This window comes from Oncorhynchus kisutch, linkage group LG6, assembly GCF_002021735.2.
Source record: "Oncorhynchus kisutch isolate 150728-3 linkage group LG6, Okis_V2, whole genome shotgun sequence".
In the NCBI taxonomy this organism is placed as follows: Eukaryota; Metazoa; Chordata; class Actinopteri; order Salmoniformes; family Salmonidae; genus Oncorhynchus; species Oncorhynchus kisutch.
Window position 1 is genome coordinate 25,846,185 of NC_034179.2, and position 14,470 is coordinate 25,860,654.

The 14,470-nt window shown below is 45.6% G+C and overlaps 1 protein-coding gene across 7 annotated transcripts in view; it reads left to right on the plus strand.

The window, feature by feature from the left end:
* ksr1a (kinase suppressor of ras 1a) overlaps positions 1-14,386 on the plus strand; it is a 42,959-nt gene extending 28,573 nt beyond the window's left edge. Inside the window, exons 4-22 of one of the 7 annotated variants that reach the window (XM_031826480.1) lie at positions 26-521; positions 4,152-4,339; positions 5,220-5,289; positions 5,424-5,507; positions 5,659-5,720; positions 5,821-5,930; positions 6,048-6,210; positions 6,865-6,906; positions 7,296-7,344; positions 7,453-7,510; positions 7,585-7,884; positions 7,994-8,190; positions 8,305-8,401; positions 10,446-10,579; positions 10,673-10,804; positions 10,939-11,074; positions 11,323-11,456; positions 11,870-11,878; positions 12,606-12,713. In XM_031826480.1, the coding sequence (XP_031682340.1) occupies positions 26-521; positions 4,152-4,339; positions 5,220-5,289; positions 5,424-5,507; positions 5,659-5,720; positions 5,821-5,930; positions 6,048-6,210; positions 6,865-6,906; positions 7,296-7,344; positions 7,453-7,510; positions 7,585-7,884; positions 7,994-8,190; positions 8,305-8,401; positions 10,446-10,579; positions 10,673-10,804; positions 10,939-11,074; positions 11,323-11,456; positions 11,870-11,876 (2,459 nt within the window). In that variant the 3' untranslated portion in view covers positions 11,877-11,878; positions 12,606-12,713. Of the gene's footprint in view, positions 1-25; positions 522-4,151; positions 4,340-5,219; positions 5,290-5,423; positions 5,508-5,658; positions 5,721-5,820; positions 5,931-6,047; positions 6,211-6,864; positions 6,907-7,295; positions 7,345-7,452; positions 7,511-7,584; positions 7,885-7,993; positions 8,191-8,304; positions 8,402-10,445; positions 10,580-10,672; positions 10,805-10,938; positions 11,075-11,322 lie in introns of all 7 variants that reach the window. The other 6 variants (XM_031826475.1, XM_031826478.1, XM_031826479.1 and 3 more) reach the window with 6 other exon arrangements.
* The last annotated feature ends 84 nt before the right edge of the window (positions 14,387-14,470 follow it).

A 14,470-nucleotide genomic window follows, 5' to 3' on the forward strand; every position in this document is an offset into this window, starting at 1 on the left:
ACCCTTTTCTGTGTCTCCCCTATAGATGGAGAGCTAAGAGAGGATGGGGGGCCCTGGTTCTCTGAGCCGACCCGGCGAGAAAGTGGCTCTCTGCTGCTGCCTCCTGACCAGCTGTTGGGAGGGATGGGGGGTCCAATGCGCCCCCACAGCCCCTCTCCTCTAGCTCGGCCCCCCACCACCCCATCCACTCCCTCCACACCCTGCACCGCGTGTGCCCATCCCCGGTCCTTCTCCGTGTCTACAATGCCTGGTCCCGAGGCCCACGGGGCATACGTTTACGCTGACACCCCCTCCACAGACCCCTTCCCCCTCTCTGCCGCCCGACAGGGGCGACTCCACGGGCACACCTCCACCCCGCCCCTCACTCCGCCCTCCAAGAGACGCCACAGGCTGAAGCCCCCCTGCACCCCGCCGCCACCCTCCCGCAAGGTGCTGCACCTTCTGCCCAACATCACCCTGACCCGCAGCAAGAGCCACGAGTCCCAGCTGGGGAACCGCATCGAGGAGCCGCCAACCAACAAGTAGGTCACTTCCTGTTCCCGTGCCCTAGGCTTTGTGTGTGACTTCCAGTCCTTTATGACCTAGAGTAATCATGGTCGGCCCCTTGTCGAGACATTTCTAAAGAATTATTTTGCTTGCGTGTGTGAGGTCATCGTGACCAGTGTTTGGGCAGTTTTCCACACTACTCAAAATCTTGGAACAGGGTTGAATATAGGACACGCCTCCACCCTATTATGATGTTACAACTGGATGTTTCAGGGCAGGGCTTTTCACACACACTTGTACTCACACACACACACCACATCCTGCCTGCTGCTGCCTTAATGTGTATACGGCCAGAGCTAATCCCCACAGATTCCCAGAGATAATGAGTAATGCCAAAACAGGAAGCTTTTTCTATGGCCTGATTCTCAAAGCAGGGCAAGACACACACATACAGTTTATTAAGTACACCACCCCCTTCACAGAAGCGTGGCCGAGGCTTGCTATATAAAGCAGGCAGACAGGCATCGAGACATTCAGTTAATGTTCAATTGAACGTTAGAATGGGCAAAACTAGTGACCTAAGCGACTTTGAGCGTGGTATGATCATCAGTGCCAGGCACGCCGGATCCAGCATCTCAGAAACAGCCACCCTCCTGGGCTTTTCATGCACGACAGTGTCTAGGGTTCACCGAGAATGGGGGACAAACAAACAAACATCCAGTCAGCGGCAGTCCTTTGGGCCAAAACAGCTTGTTGATGTGTGAGGTCGAAGGAGAATGGAAAGAATTGTGCTGTTCTGGAAGCAAGCTAATAGATGGGCCACAAAAAGACAAATAATGGCGCAGTACAACAGTGGTGTACAGAACAGAGTCTCGGAACTCACAACTTGTCAATCCTTGTCACGGATGGGATATTGCAGCAGATGACCACACCGGGTTACACTCCTATCAGCTCAAAACAAGAAGTGGCCCCAGAGGGCACGCGATCACCAACACTGGACAATTGAGGAGTGTAAAAACATTGCCTGAAACATGACAGCAAGTTCAGTTTACTTGAGTAGCCTGCGCAGTCCCCAGCCTCTTTGGGATGAGATGGAACGGGCTGTTGGCAGATTGAATGTACCGCCGTCCAATCTGCAGTAACTGGCACATTCCCGACATTTCCGAATGTCCCGAAGTAATTCAGGCTGTTCTGGAAGCAAAGGGGGTACTAGATGAGTGTACCTATTAAACACACATAAAGGGAAGGGAAGGACAATAATAAATTGTTACATAACAGTTTAGAATACCAGCACATATTGCCAGATGAAGTGTCTGGAGTCCTATCATATTGTACAATTTTCAACTGATGATGTAGGCCTACACTATAAGGGATTGCTAACTTATCTAAACTCAGCAAAAAAATAAACGTCCTCTCACTGTCAACTGCGTTTATTGTCAGCAAACTTAACATGTGTAAATATTTGTATGAACATAAGATACAACAACTGGGACATAAACTGAACAAGACATGTGACTAACAGAAATTGAAAATATGTCCCTGAACAAAGGGTGTGTCAAAATCAAAAGTAACAGTCAGTATCTGGTGTGGCCACCAGCTGCATTAATTACTGTAGTGCATCTCCTCCTTATGGACTGCACCAGATTTTCCTGTTTTTGCTGTGAGATGTTACCCCACTCTTCCACCAAGGCACTTGCAAGTTCCCAGACATTTCTGGGGGGAATGGCACTAGCCCTCACCCTCCAATCCAACAGGTCCCAGACGTGCTCGATGGGATTGAGATCCGGGCTCTTCGCTGGCCATGGCAGAACACTGACATTCCTGTCTTGCAGGAAATCATGCACAGAACGAGCAGTATGGCTGGTGGCATTGTCATGTGAGGAAGAGCCTGCGGGAAGGGTACCACATGAGGGAGCAGGATGTGTTCCCTGTAATGACAACAAACTCAGTCCGATGATGTGACACACCGCCCCAGATCATGACGGACCGTCCACCTCCAAATTGATCCCACTCCAGAGTACAGGCCTCGGTGTATCCCCCATTCCTTCGACAATAAACGCAAAGCCGACGATCACCCCTGGTGAGACAAAACTGCGACTCGTCAGTGAAGTCCTGTCTGGTCCAGCGCCGGTGGGTTTGTGCCCATAGGCGACGTTGTTGCCGGTGATGTCTGGTGAGGACCTGCCTACAAGCTCTCAGTCCAGCCTCTCTCGGCCTATTGCAGACAGTCTGAGCACTGATGGAGGGATTGTGCGTTCCTGTTGTAACTCGGGCAGTTGTTGTTGCCATCTTGTACCTATCTCGCAGGTGTGACGTTCGGATGTACCAATCCTGTGCAGGTGTTGTTACACGTGGTCTGCCACTGTGAGGACGATCAGCTGTCCATTCTGTCTCCCTGTAGGGCTGTCTTAGGCGTCTCACAGTACGGACATGGCAATTTATTGCCCTGGCCATATCTGCAGTCTTCATGCCTCCTTGCAGCATGCCTTAGGCACATTCACGCAGCTGAGCAGGGACCCTGGGCATCTTTCTTTTGGTGTTTTTCAGAGTCAGTAGAAAGGCATCTTTAGTGTCCTAAGTTTTCATAACTGTGACCTTAATTGCCTGCCGTCTGTAAGCTGTTAGTGTCTTAACGACCGTTCCCATGGTGCATGTTCATTAATTGTTTATGGTTCATTGAACAAGCATGGGAAACAGTGTTTAAACCCTTTACAATGAAGATCTGTGAAGTTATTTGGATTTTTACTAATTATCTTTGAAAGACAGGGTCCTGAAAAGGGGACGTTTCTTTTTTTTTTTCTGAGTTTACTAACGCATATCAGTAATATCCTGTTTGTAATGATGTTGCATTAGTGATGGAAAGCTCAGCCATAATGAAACCTGACTAGACAGAAGTATTTTAACAGGACTGATACTACAGCTTAACTATACATTATGTACATGTATATAGTAGTGTACCCTATGACCCCAGACCTAGCCTGTGAGGACACTGATGAGTTTGAGCTGAGGCATAGGGAGTTACAGACAGACGTGGCCTTCTCCACCGTGTGGAGCCCAGAGAAAGCAGGCGTTCAGACAGTGGGGCTGTGTGCTTCAGGATCAGCCCTCTTTATTCCTGACCAGGAAGAGGATGCTAAGCCCTTTGGCCTGTGCTCTGCTAAGCTCTACTCCCCTGTGGTGGAGGGTGTGGCTCAGTCTTCCCTGTGTGCCTTTTTTATTTAATTGTATTGTCCTCCAAATGGCAGCAGGTAGCCTAGTGGTTAGAGCATTGGGCCAGTAACTGAAAGGTTGCTGGTTCAAATCCTGAGTCAACAAGGTGAAAAAATGTCTGTGTCCTTGAGCAAGGCACTTAACTCTAAAATGTACTCTGGATAAGAACGTCTGCTAAATTACTCAAATGTTCAATATATGTGTTGCTGAATCTCCTCTCTGCCAAGGCATGCTGCTACTGCCTCCCTTCCCACCCTGCCTGCCTGCCTCTCTGACACTTACATAACATTGTTCTTACAGTATGGCCATTAAATAATTATCTGAAAGATGATTTGTATGGAGGCCCATTTTGGATTGTCATTGAGTAATCCAGTGTTGACTGTGTGTTGAGATGAGTGTGTGAGGGCAGCAGTGGGCCACTGTACTGACGTCCCAGCGTTCTTTGTTCCCCTCAGGTGTGCAAAGAAGAATAAGTTGTTCCTCAACGTTCAGATCAATGGGAATGGCTGTGAGGACTCACCCTCCCGTTCCCCCCACCGGTCTGCCCGCACCCCTGGGGTTTCCACCCCCGCCCCTGTCCCCGCCCCCTACACCCTACCTGGTACCCCTACCCTGATGGAGGAGCATTCATCCCACCTCAAGAGTGAGTACAAATACATTTAGACTTACCCCATTTAGGCTATATGTAAGGAATCTTCACTGAAATAGATTGGTAAATGCTTGGTGAATTACTCAGATGAAATAGACCGTTTGTATGTGTGCTCTTTGTAAAGAGCCGAATGTATTTCCCAGTAGCTGGCTGTAGGGTCACAGTAGCCGTCCCAGTCTGCCTCAAGAGTGTTTCTGTCAGTAGATTGCTGGGATTGTTCCATCTGAGTGCTGTGATGTGGGGGAGGGAGCGTTTTCTGTTCCATCGCTTCTAGAGAAATTACATTACTCTTCCAATTCATTCGACAGCTTAGAGAGAAATCTAACACTCCCACAAAGTTGTGTGCGTGCAGTTGCATGCGTGCCGTTTCGTGTCTGTAATGATTCATGTGTAGGAGCGTCACCTACCAAACCAACGTCATTAGGTCTCACTCAAATTCGTTTTCACTTGTAAAATGAACAGTAAATGTTTTTCATTGGTTTGGCACATAGTGTATTCGTCCATAATGATTCATGTGTAGGAGATTCACCTACCAAACCAACGTCATTAGGTCTCACACAAATTTGCTTTAACTTGTAAAATGAACAGTAAATATTTTTCATTGGATTGGCACATAGTGTGGCAAGTTGTAAGCAACATCAACACTTGGGTTGCAAAGTTCTGGGAATTTCCAGGAGTCTTCCAGCGGGTTATTTCTGGAAGTTCTGGGAATTTTGGGAAAGGTAAAAACATTTTGCAATTCCCTAAGCACCAGTGATTTCATTTTGATAGTAGCCACAAAACTTCATAAATAAATTGCCCTATTTGTGCTAATACTTCATTTTTAGGCAAATCCTCCTCTGTCTAGGTTCATTTGACATCTCTCTCTCTCCAGATAACATGGGGTTGCACCGTGGCTCCCCACAGGCAGTGAGGAGAGACATAGGCCTGGCCGTCACTCACAGGTTGGCAACTACCTCATGTCATACACCTTTAGGCCAGAGACTACCATGATACAAATGTAAAATATACTTTAAATCCACAGTATATAGAGCAAAAAAGGATTGATGGTTTAAGTAATTGAGGATTCTGTGTGAAGATTTTCCACCAAGTCGTGGCTGTCCCAGACATGTCAGGTCTGTCAGAAGAACATGATGTTTGGTGTGAAGTGTAAACACTGCAGGTGAGTGGAGTAAGGAGAGGGAGGAGTCTCTGAGATGTTCTGGTGTTGGATTGTTCTGGTGTCTCTACGATGCAAAAAAAATACAACTTCATCTTCTTTTGGTGATCAGTTGTTCTCTACTGTTCTCTGATTGGTGGTTTCCTGTCTGCAGGTTAAAGTGCCATAACAAGTGTACTAAAGAAGCTCCCTCCTGCAGAATCTCTTTCCTGCCAAGTAAGCCCTTTCTTGCTTCTCATGTTCATCCATGGATTCATGGTTTACCCATTTTGATTCAACAAGCATTAGTGTAATGGTCCCAATCTCTTCTTTCCAGTCACCAAAATACGGAGGACTGAGTCTGTGCCGTCTGACATCAACAACCCTGTGGACCGGCCATTAGAGACACCACAGTTTGGCACACTGCCAAAGGCCATCACCAAAAAGGTAGATATTGGATATTACATCACACCTTTGATGATAATGATATGCATGGTGCTGTTAGGACAGACAAGTGTGTTATTGACTCTGATCAGTGTGTATTTCTTCTTCTCCTTCGGTCAGGATCACCCCCCTGCGCTGAACCAGTTGGACTCCAGTAGTAACCCATCCTCCACCACCTCCTCCACACCCTCCTCCCCTGCCCCTTTCCAGAACCCTCCCAGTGCCACCCCGCCCCCCAACTCCTCGCCCAAGGTCCACCGGGACAACCGCTTCCACTTCCCAGGTAGGTCCCTGACCGTCACTCACATACCTATGCAAATACAGAAACACACACAATCACCTCAACATATACACACAATCACCTCAACATATACACACAATCACCTCAACATATACACACAATCACCTCAACATATACACACAATCACCTCAACATATACACACAATCACCTCAACATATACACACAATCACCTCAACATATACACACAATCACCTCAACATATACACACAATCACCTCAACATATACACACAATCACCTGGAGTGTCTCCCTTTATCTCTCTCACACTCTCTCACATGCAAACACACAAATGAATATACACACATGCAAACACACAAATTGATATACACTTAACCACACAAGCATGTCCACTGCACAAAAATAAGCCAGCATACTCCCACTATCAAAGCGCATGCTTGCATTGTGTTCTTGATTACACAGAAGGTCTCCCTGAGTCACATTTCCTGTTTAACGAATGTTGAACGTTAAACGTGGAATGGCCGGGCAGGAGTGGTCGTCCTCCCTCTCTCTCCCTTTCTGCATTAATACCACTCCTCAGGGGGGTGGGAGTGACTGGGGTTATTTTAACGGCTACTCTAACCCAGAGTCTCTCTCTCCACTCCATGCTTGTTGGTTCTTCCCTGTCTTTTCCCTAAGCTGCCTGCTACTTTCAGCATAGACAGCAGTTTATCTTCCCTGGTGAGTTTACAGTACGGTCCCAGACAGACTGTTGTGCTGTGCTCACACCTGCCCACGTCCCCAGCCTTGTCAATTCTCTCTATCTCCTGCATGTACTCACAGGCTTAGTGAATTACATGACAAAGTTGTGCATTTGTGAATGTTTTAGAGTAATGTGTTGTGTGATATTTAGACTGCATTGTCTCATGTGGAGATGGATCTCTCTGCCACCTGCTGGGGAGTTTGGGAATTGCATGTCTCGTTATGGTGGATGTTGTCAACACATTGCTATGGCAAAGTGACAATATAAGTGGGCAAAGAAACTACATGAGGGATGCAATTTTGTCTTTACAAGCAAAAAGCCACATTATTTTTTATTACATACTGAACATTTGTATTTTTTCTCCCAGATGTGTCCAGTTCTTCTACGTTGCACTCTGAAGCCCTCCATGACACAGTGTAAGGCTTTCCTGTCTATTTAATTTATCAATAGTGTTTTAATGGTACATTACTCGGCATACTCAGCATACTCTGACATTGTGACTGTGGTTTACCCTGTCCCAACAGTGAGACTGAACCAGCAGATGACATACACTTTGAACTGGCCGAGGATGAGGACGGAGAGGTAAAAACTGAGTATGTGCATGCGAAGTAACTGAGACACATGCCCAAAACCCAACATGCATGAATGTCCTACAGGAGGAAGAGGAGGAGGTGGTTGAACCTGAGATCGACCCAGACCCAGTAGTGGAGGAGGAAGATGAGGAGGAGGAGGAGGAGGAGGAAGATGATGATGAGGAAGATGAAGATGGGGGTGGGAGTGAGATGAATGGGGGTTCGGATGGTGAGTGTGATGGTGATGAGTTGGATGACCTGCCCAACTCAAGGGGAGGTCGCTGGAAAGGCCCCATCTCCCGTAAGGCCAGCCAGACCAGTGTCTACTTGCAGGAGTGGGACATCCCCTTCGAACAGCTGGACCTGGGAGAGCTCATTGGGAAGGTGATCTAAAATATAGAATGAGCTATATTTGCATCAAACTATCAGTGTTTTCAGTTTTAAACCCATTTAAAGTGTGTTTCTCAAACTGTCATTAAATCACTCACTCCAGGGCCGTTGGGGCAAGGTGCATAAGGGCCGTTGGCATGGGGAGGTGGCCATCAGGCTGCTGGAGATAGATGGGAACAACCAGGACCACCTGAAGCTGTTTAAGAAGGAGGTGATGAACTACAGACAGACCCGTCATGAGAACGTGGTCCTCTTCATGGGGGCCTGCATGGCCCCGCCCCACCTCGCCATCATCACCAGGTAGGAGGGGCTAAATCGCATCTAGAATAATAACTTATCCCTTTGTTATAATCAGTCAACCATAGCTGTTGTTTATTTGTTTAGTTCCATTTGTTAATTCAAGTGTTTCTCTAGTTTCTGTAAAGGGAGGACATTATACTCTGTCGTTCGAGACACCAAAAACACACTGGATATAAACAAGACGAGGCAAATTGCTCAAGAAATTGTAAAGGTAACTTCTTTCCCTGTTCAATACTTTCACGTGTGTGTGTGTGTGTGTGTGGGTGTGGGTGTGTTATTTATATATACACACACACTAACCAGCAAAAGAAATGCAACATGCAACAATTTCAATGAGTTACAGGTCATTTAAGGAAATCAGTCTATTGAAATAAATAAATGAGGCCCTAATCTATGGATTTCACATGACTGATAATACACATATGCATCTGTTGGTCACAGATATCTTTTAAAAAAAGTAGGGGCGTGGATCAGAAAACCTGTCAGTATCTGGTATGACCACCATTTGCTTCATGCAACACGACATGTCCTTCGCATAGAGTTGATCAGTCTGTTGATTGTGGCCTGTGGAATGTTGTCCACTCCTCTTCAATGGCTGTGCGAGGTTGCTGGATATTTGCAGGAACTGGAACACGCTGTCGTAAAGTCGATCCAGAGCATCCCACACGTGCTCAATGGGTGACATGTCTGGTGAGTATGCAGGCCATGGAAGAACTGGGACATTTTCAGCTTCCAGGAATTGTGTACAGATCCTTGCGACATGGGGCCGTGCATTATCATGCTGAAACATGAGGTGATGGCGGTGGATGAATGGCACGACAATGTGCCTCAGGATCTCGTCACATTATCTCTGTGCATTCAAATTGCCATCTGTGTTTGTTGTCCATAGCTTATGCCTGCCAACCATGGGGCACTTTGTTTACAACATTGACATAAGCAAACCAACACTACGCCATACACGCTGTCTGTCATCTGCCGGTACAGTTTGTTAGGTTCTTATTTTTCAGAGTAAATAACTCAGACACTAGAGAAGCTTTAACCAAGTTTAATCGTCCCCAAAGGTTCTGTACAGCTGAAATCAGACAGCAAAAGATTTGAGACTTCACAGTTTATATTGATCCTACTTAAGACTATCAATCCTACCAATCCTTACATTTTTGGCTCTACAGGAAGCTAATAAAGAGGGTAACAGGATTCCAAACATGTATTACTCTCTTAAGAGAATCTGTCCTCAACTCCTGACCTCAGACGCTCTTTCATCTAATACACAGATGTCCATCTGTCTCCCTTGTATCAACACATCGCTCTCCTCTCCTCCATCAAACACATTTCAAAGACTTCTTCTTTCTTCTGGGAACCATTAACTTCTAACATAACCCAGTCTCTTTCATTTCCTATCATTCGTTTAATATCTCAATGTTCAAAGTTTAGACGATTCCAACAAGTTGAAACAGGGATTCATCTGTGAAGAGTACACTTCTCCAGCATGCCAGTGGCCATCAAAGGTGAGCATTTTCCCACTGAAGTCGTTTACGATGGCGAACTGCAGTCAGGTCAAGACCCTGGTGAGGACGACGAGCACGCAGTGGAGCTTCCCTGAGACGATTTCTGACAGTTTGTGCCGAAATTTGTTGGTTGTACAAACCCACAGTTTCATCAGCTGTCCAGGTGGCTGGTCTCAGACGATCCAGCAGGTGAAGAAGCCGAATGTGGAGGTCCTGGGCTGTCATGGTTACACATGGTTTGTGGTTGTGAGGCCGGTTGGACCTACTGCCAAATTCTCTAAAATGACGTTGGAGGCGGCTTATGGTAGAGAAATGAACATTCAAGTCTCTGGCAACAACTCTGGTGGACATTCCTGCAATCAGTATGCAAATTGCATGCTCCCTCAAAACTTGAGACATCTGTGGCATTTTGTAATGACAAAACTGCTCATTTTAGTGGCCTTTTGTTGTCCCCAGCACCTGTGTAATGATCATGCTGTTTAATCATCATCTTGATATGCCACACCTGTCAGGTGGATGGATTATCTTGGCACGGGCGAAATGCTCACTAACAGGGATGTAAACTCATTTGTGCACAACATTTGAGAGAACTAATATTTTTGTGTGTATAGAACATTCCTGGAATCTTTCATTTCAGCTCATGAAACATTTAACCAACACTTTACATGTTGCGTTTATATTTTTTGTTCAGTATAAATGTGTAATGTATATTTACTCTATGTCCTTATTTACATCCTTCAATCTACACAGGGAATGGGCTATCTGCATGCCAAAGGCATTGTCCACAAGGACTTGAAGTCGAAGAACGTCTTTCATGACACCAATAAAGTGATTATTACAGACTTTGGTCTGTTTGGAATCTCTGGAGTGGTTCAGGAGGGGAGGTAAGGACTCTGCATATTGGTTCCTACAGCTATCGTCTCAGCTGGTAGATGCTCAGTGGGTGACTGTGTGTGTGTGTGTGTCTTGCTTCACAGGCGAGACAATGAGCTGAAGCTTCCACATGGCTGGATCTGTTACCTGGCGCCAGAGATCGTACGCAGGATGAGCCCTGGAAACAATGAGGACCGCCTGCCATTCTCCAACGCTGCAGACGTCTACGCCTTTGGGTACGATCTTAGCACATTCTGAAGTACCTTTTCTTTATCATTGGTAGCACAATGTTTTTTTCTCTCTGAGACTGCATGAGTTTACAGTTAACTGGCTCTGGGGAATGACCATATTGCTGGTTGCCCCCTTTTAGCACCATTTGGTACGAGCTCCAAGCCAGGGACTGGCCTATCACCAACCAGCCTGTGGAGGCTACCATCTGGCAGGTGGGGAGTGGTGAGGGCATCAAGAAGGTCCTGGCAGAGATCAGCCTGGGAAAGGAGGTCACGGTGAGTGGAGGGGGGAAGCACCTCTGTGTGCCAGATCACATTGTGGTGGAATCATGCAGAGATCTATGCACATTAAAAAAAAATGTATCCTCGTGGTGCAGGTGAAGATATTTTCTAGGCGAAGGCTATGTTTTTACGGGATGACCTTGTTAGAATAGAGGAGACATTAAAGCTGAGTACAGGATAAATCTCTGCATTGTGTTGGCACAAACTAAAGACATTAATAGCTCCTGTGTATGTGTGTGCAGGAGATCCTGTCTGCCTGCTGGGCCTATGACCTGAGGGAGCGGCCCACCTTCACCCAGCTGGCTGACATGCTGGAGAAGCTGCCCAAACTCAACCGGAGACTGTCCCACCCTGGACACTTCTGGAAGTCTGCAGAGTACGTATCCTAGAGGTGGAGGTAGAGGTAGAAGCATGGGAGGAGTATATGTCCTGCCTGCCCTGAGATGCACTGGGCTCTGACTCGTCTGGAATGGACTTTTGTATAAAACAAAGGGGTTCAACTGAAGGCTTGTAAAGGATGACCCCCAGATTGCTGTGAGGCCCACTGATGTAAAACTAATGGGGACCAGGCAGGGTATGCCTGAGTAGACTCTTGGTAGTAGTTTATGTTCATAATATTCATGAGCCACATTAGCATCTGATGGTCCACTGCAAATACATTGACCCCTGTAATATGAGGGACGGTGATTTCTAATGGTGAATCGTTTATCATTTAGAAATGAACCATATGTGATGCTAAGGGAATGTTCTTTGTTTTATCTTCTGCTTTCCAAACTCTATCTCCCCCAGGATGTGACTGTGAGTTGAATGCACTTTTGTGTTTAAAGCATTGTTTTGTCCCACCCTTTTCTGGACTATTGCCTGACCTGCTCTGTACCCCTACATCTCCACACCCCTCTCCACTTCTCATATGTTTGATATACAGTACCTGGTCCAGATTTCTCTCCACCTCTCCTACCATCTCTCTCCTGCTCGTTCTCTGTAACTTTCTCATTCACTACATACTGCATGTCTGTCACTCAAAGGCCCATGGGTGGAGTCTTCTCTCACATGAACCTGTTGTCCAGTAACAGCCACCATCAGTTCAACAACTCTCTGCTAGTGGAACTGGCTTGGCTACTGGTCTTCTGTTTGTATTCAAACACACGCTGGCCTCTTCTAACACGATCAGGAATGATACCACAGATGCCCCAACAAAGTCTGCCTGCATAGCATGCCAGAGCTTGAATGGGAAGAGAAGCACTTACCAGCTTGCATGGTGTTTGCCATGGTCTGTTGGGACACTTTGCATGGGCTTGTGAATCCAGAAAAAGCTTTCTGTGAGAAAGCTCATCTGAGTTTTCTGCGATACAGAAATCTGGACCCTTGTTTCATGTTGAAGTATTTACCTGTCTACTCTACTGCACCGGTCTTATTCTCTCTTAATGTTACACCTGTTAGCATAGTTTCACCAACAGTCTCTAACCTCCCATGTTTTCCTTTGTTCTCCCTCTCTCTCTTTGTGTTTTCTGTCTTCCTAATATAGGTTGTAGCCGTCACTATGAAATATAAGCAATGCAAAACAAACAAAGCCTGGGTCTGCCTTGCATGCTCCTGAAATCCTTAACTCTTAGGATTGATCAAAACATTGACTGCCTGATAGAGACACTGCTTCCACTAACCCACAGCCTGATCTTCCATGTCTATTAAACTGTAGTGTTTGGTTGTATGGGAGTGAAGGGTTCTGGACTGAGGTAGTGCTTCGCTACCTCCCCTCAACTTTCCTTCCTTCATCTCAAAACTTCTTGCCTTCATTTTTATTTTATTTATTTTTTGCTTTTTGGACTATCTGAGACTTGTGACTAACTGGTTTGTGGTGTCTGTGATAAGACTGACTGGTGTGCTGTGGCCTGTGCCTGGTGGCTGACGGCTGCTCTGCTGTGTTCTGCTCCGTCTGCAGCCTGCCCTGCTCTCTCTCCTCTCTGTGCTGCTGTGATGGGGTTCTTCCTGCTGGGGGCTCCCAGACGACGCGGCCCAGAAACACTCCGTGGGCCAAAACAATGTTTTAACTCCTATCACAAATGTACCTCTGCATTCACTCCCTCCTCTTTTCTCATTGTGGTCTTGATGCTTCAGGCTGCTTGAGTGATGTAATCCAACTCTTGATTCTTACCCCTCAGCTCTCTGCAGTAATTTGATGGCATGCGCTGTGACACTGTCATCGTGCTGACCCATATCTGCCTTCTGGTCACTCGCTACATGTACACATTATTTCAACAGGAGAAAAAACTATAAGAAACAAACTATCACCTTTGGTTGTTGGTTCCTATTTAAAGTAATCATTTTTGTAGTGTTTATTATTTTGTTCCATGAAATTTGAAAGCACAAAGGTCTCAGGAGTTGGGAGAGCATGATTTAATTGACTCTTGTCTCCGTGTTGCTTGTTTGAGTAGAATCTGATGAAACCATACATTTGAAAACGGCTCGGTGCATGAATGACGAATGAATATGTTGACAGTTCACAGGTGTCAGCATGCAATGGGACCTTCCTCTCATCATCTCACTACCCACTGGAAATGGAATTATGTTGGTTATTTATGACTGAAGGTATGTGATGATGAAGTGAGTGCCCTGATTATTAAAAGGCATAAGAGGGCGCCACAGGGAAGCAGGAGATGCCTTCTATCAGCCTGTGAGTGGTGTAGAGGTAGACCATTCAAGTAGTTTAGTAGAGTCATTTACAGTGCAAAAATAATAGAACAAGAGCCTGGTGCAAAAGTATCCGCTAATTTACTCCTTAAACATGACCTTTTGTGCGTGCTTGTGTGTATTATGTTTGTGATTGCTTGCCTCAGTTGGTGTGCCTGTATTTGTGTTTGTTTGTGAGTGTATGTGCGAGTGAGTGTATTGTATTGGAACATGCAGGGTTGATTTAGTGAAAGACTGCAGTAAATGTTATATTGACGATATCAGTGCTATCTAAGATAGACATGTATATACATTATTTAATGTACAGCTAATTAACACAATTGTAATATTTGTACAAACATTTTATATGTACTATACATCATTGCATTTTTAAATAGATACTGCCCCCCCTATTACAGATGTATATATCTTTATATTTTTTCATGTACAAAATACTGTAAAAATACTGTACATTTTTTTTGAATGTTTTTTATGTCATGTAAAAATTCATATTTTTGTATTGCATGTGGCTACCATTCTGTAAACACAGTTTCTGTTTTCATCCTTGAAAGAAAATAAAATGAAGCTTGTCATGTGAAAATGTATGTTTGAGCTGAATTTAATAAAGTATTTTAGTTATGCTATGGACAGTTATATTTACGGTTAGTTTTCCCCAAATATATTTAGAACTACTCCCTTTCTCTGTGGTATCACTGGTAACTT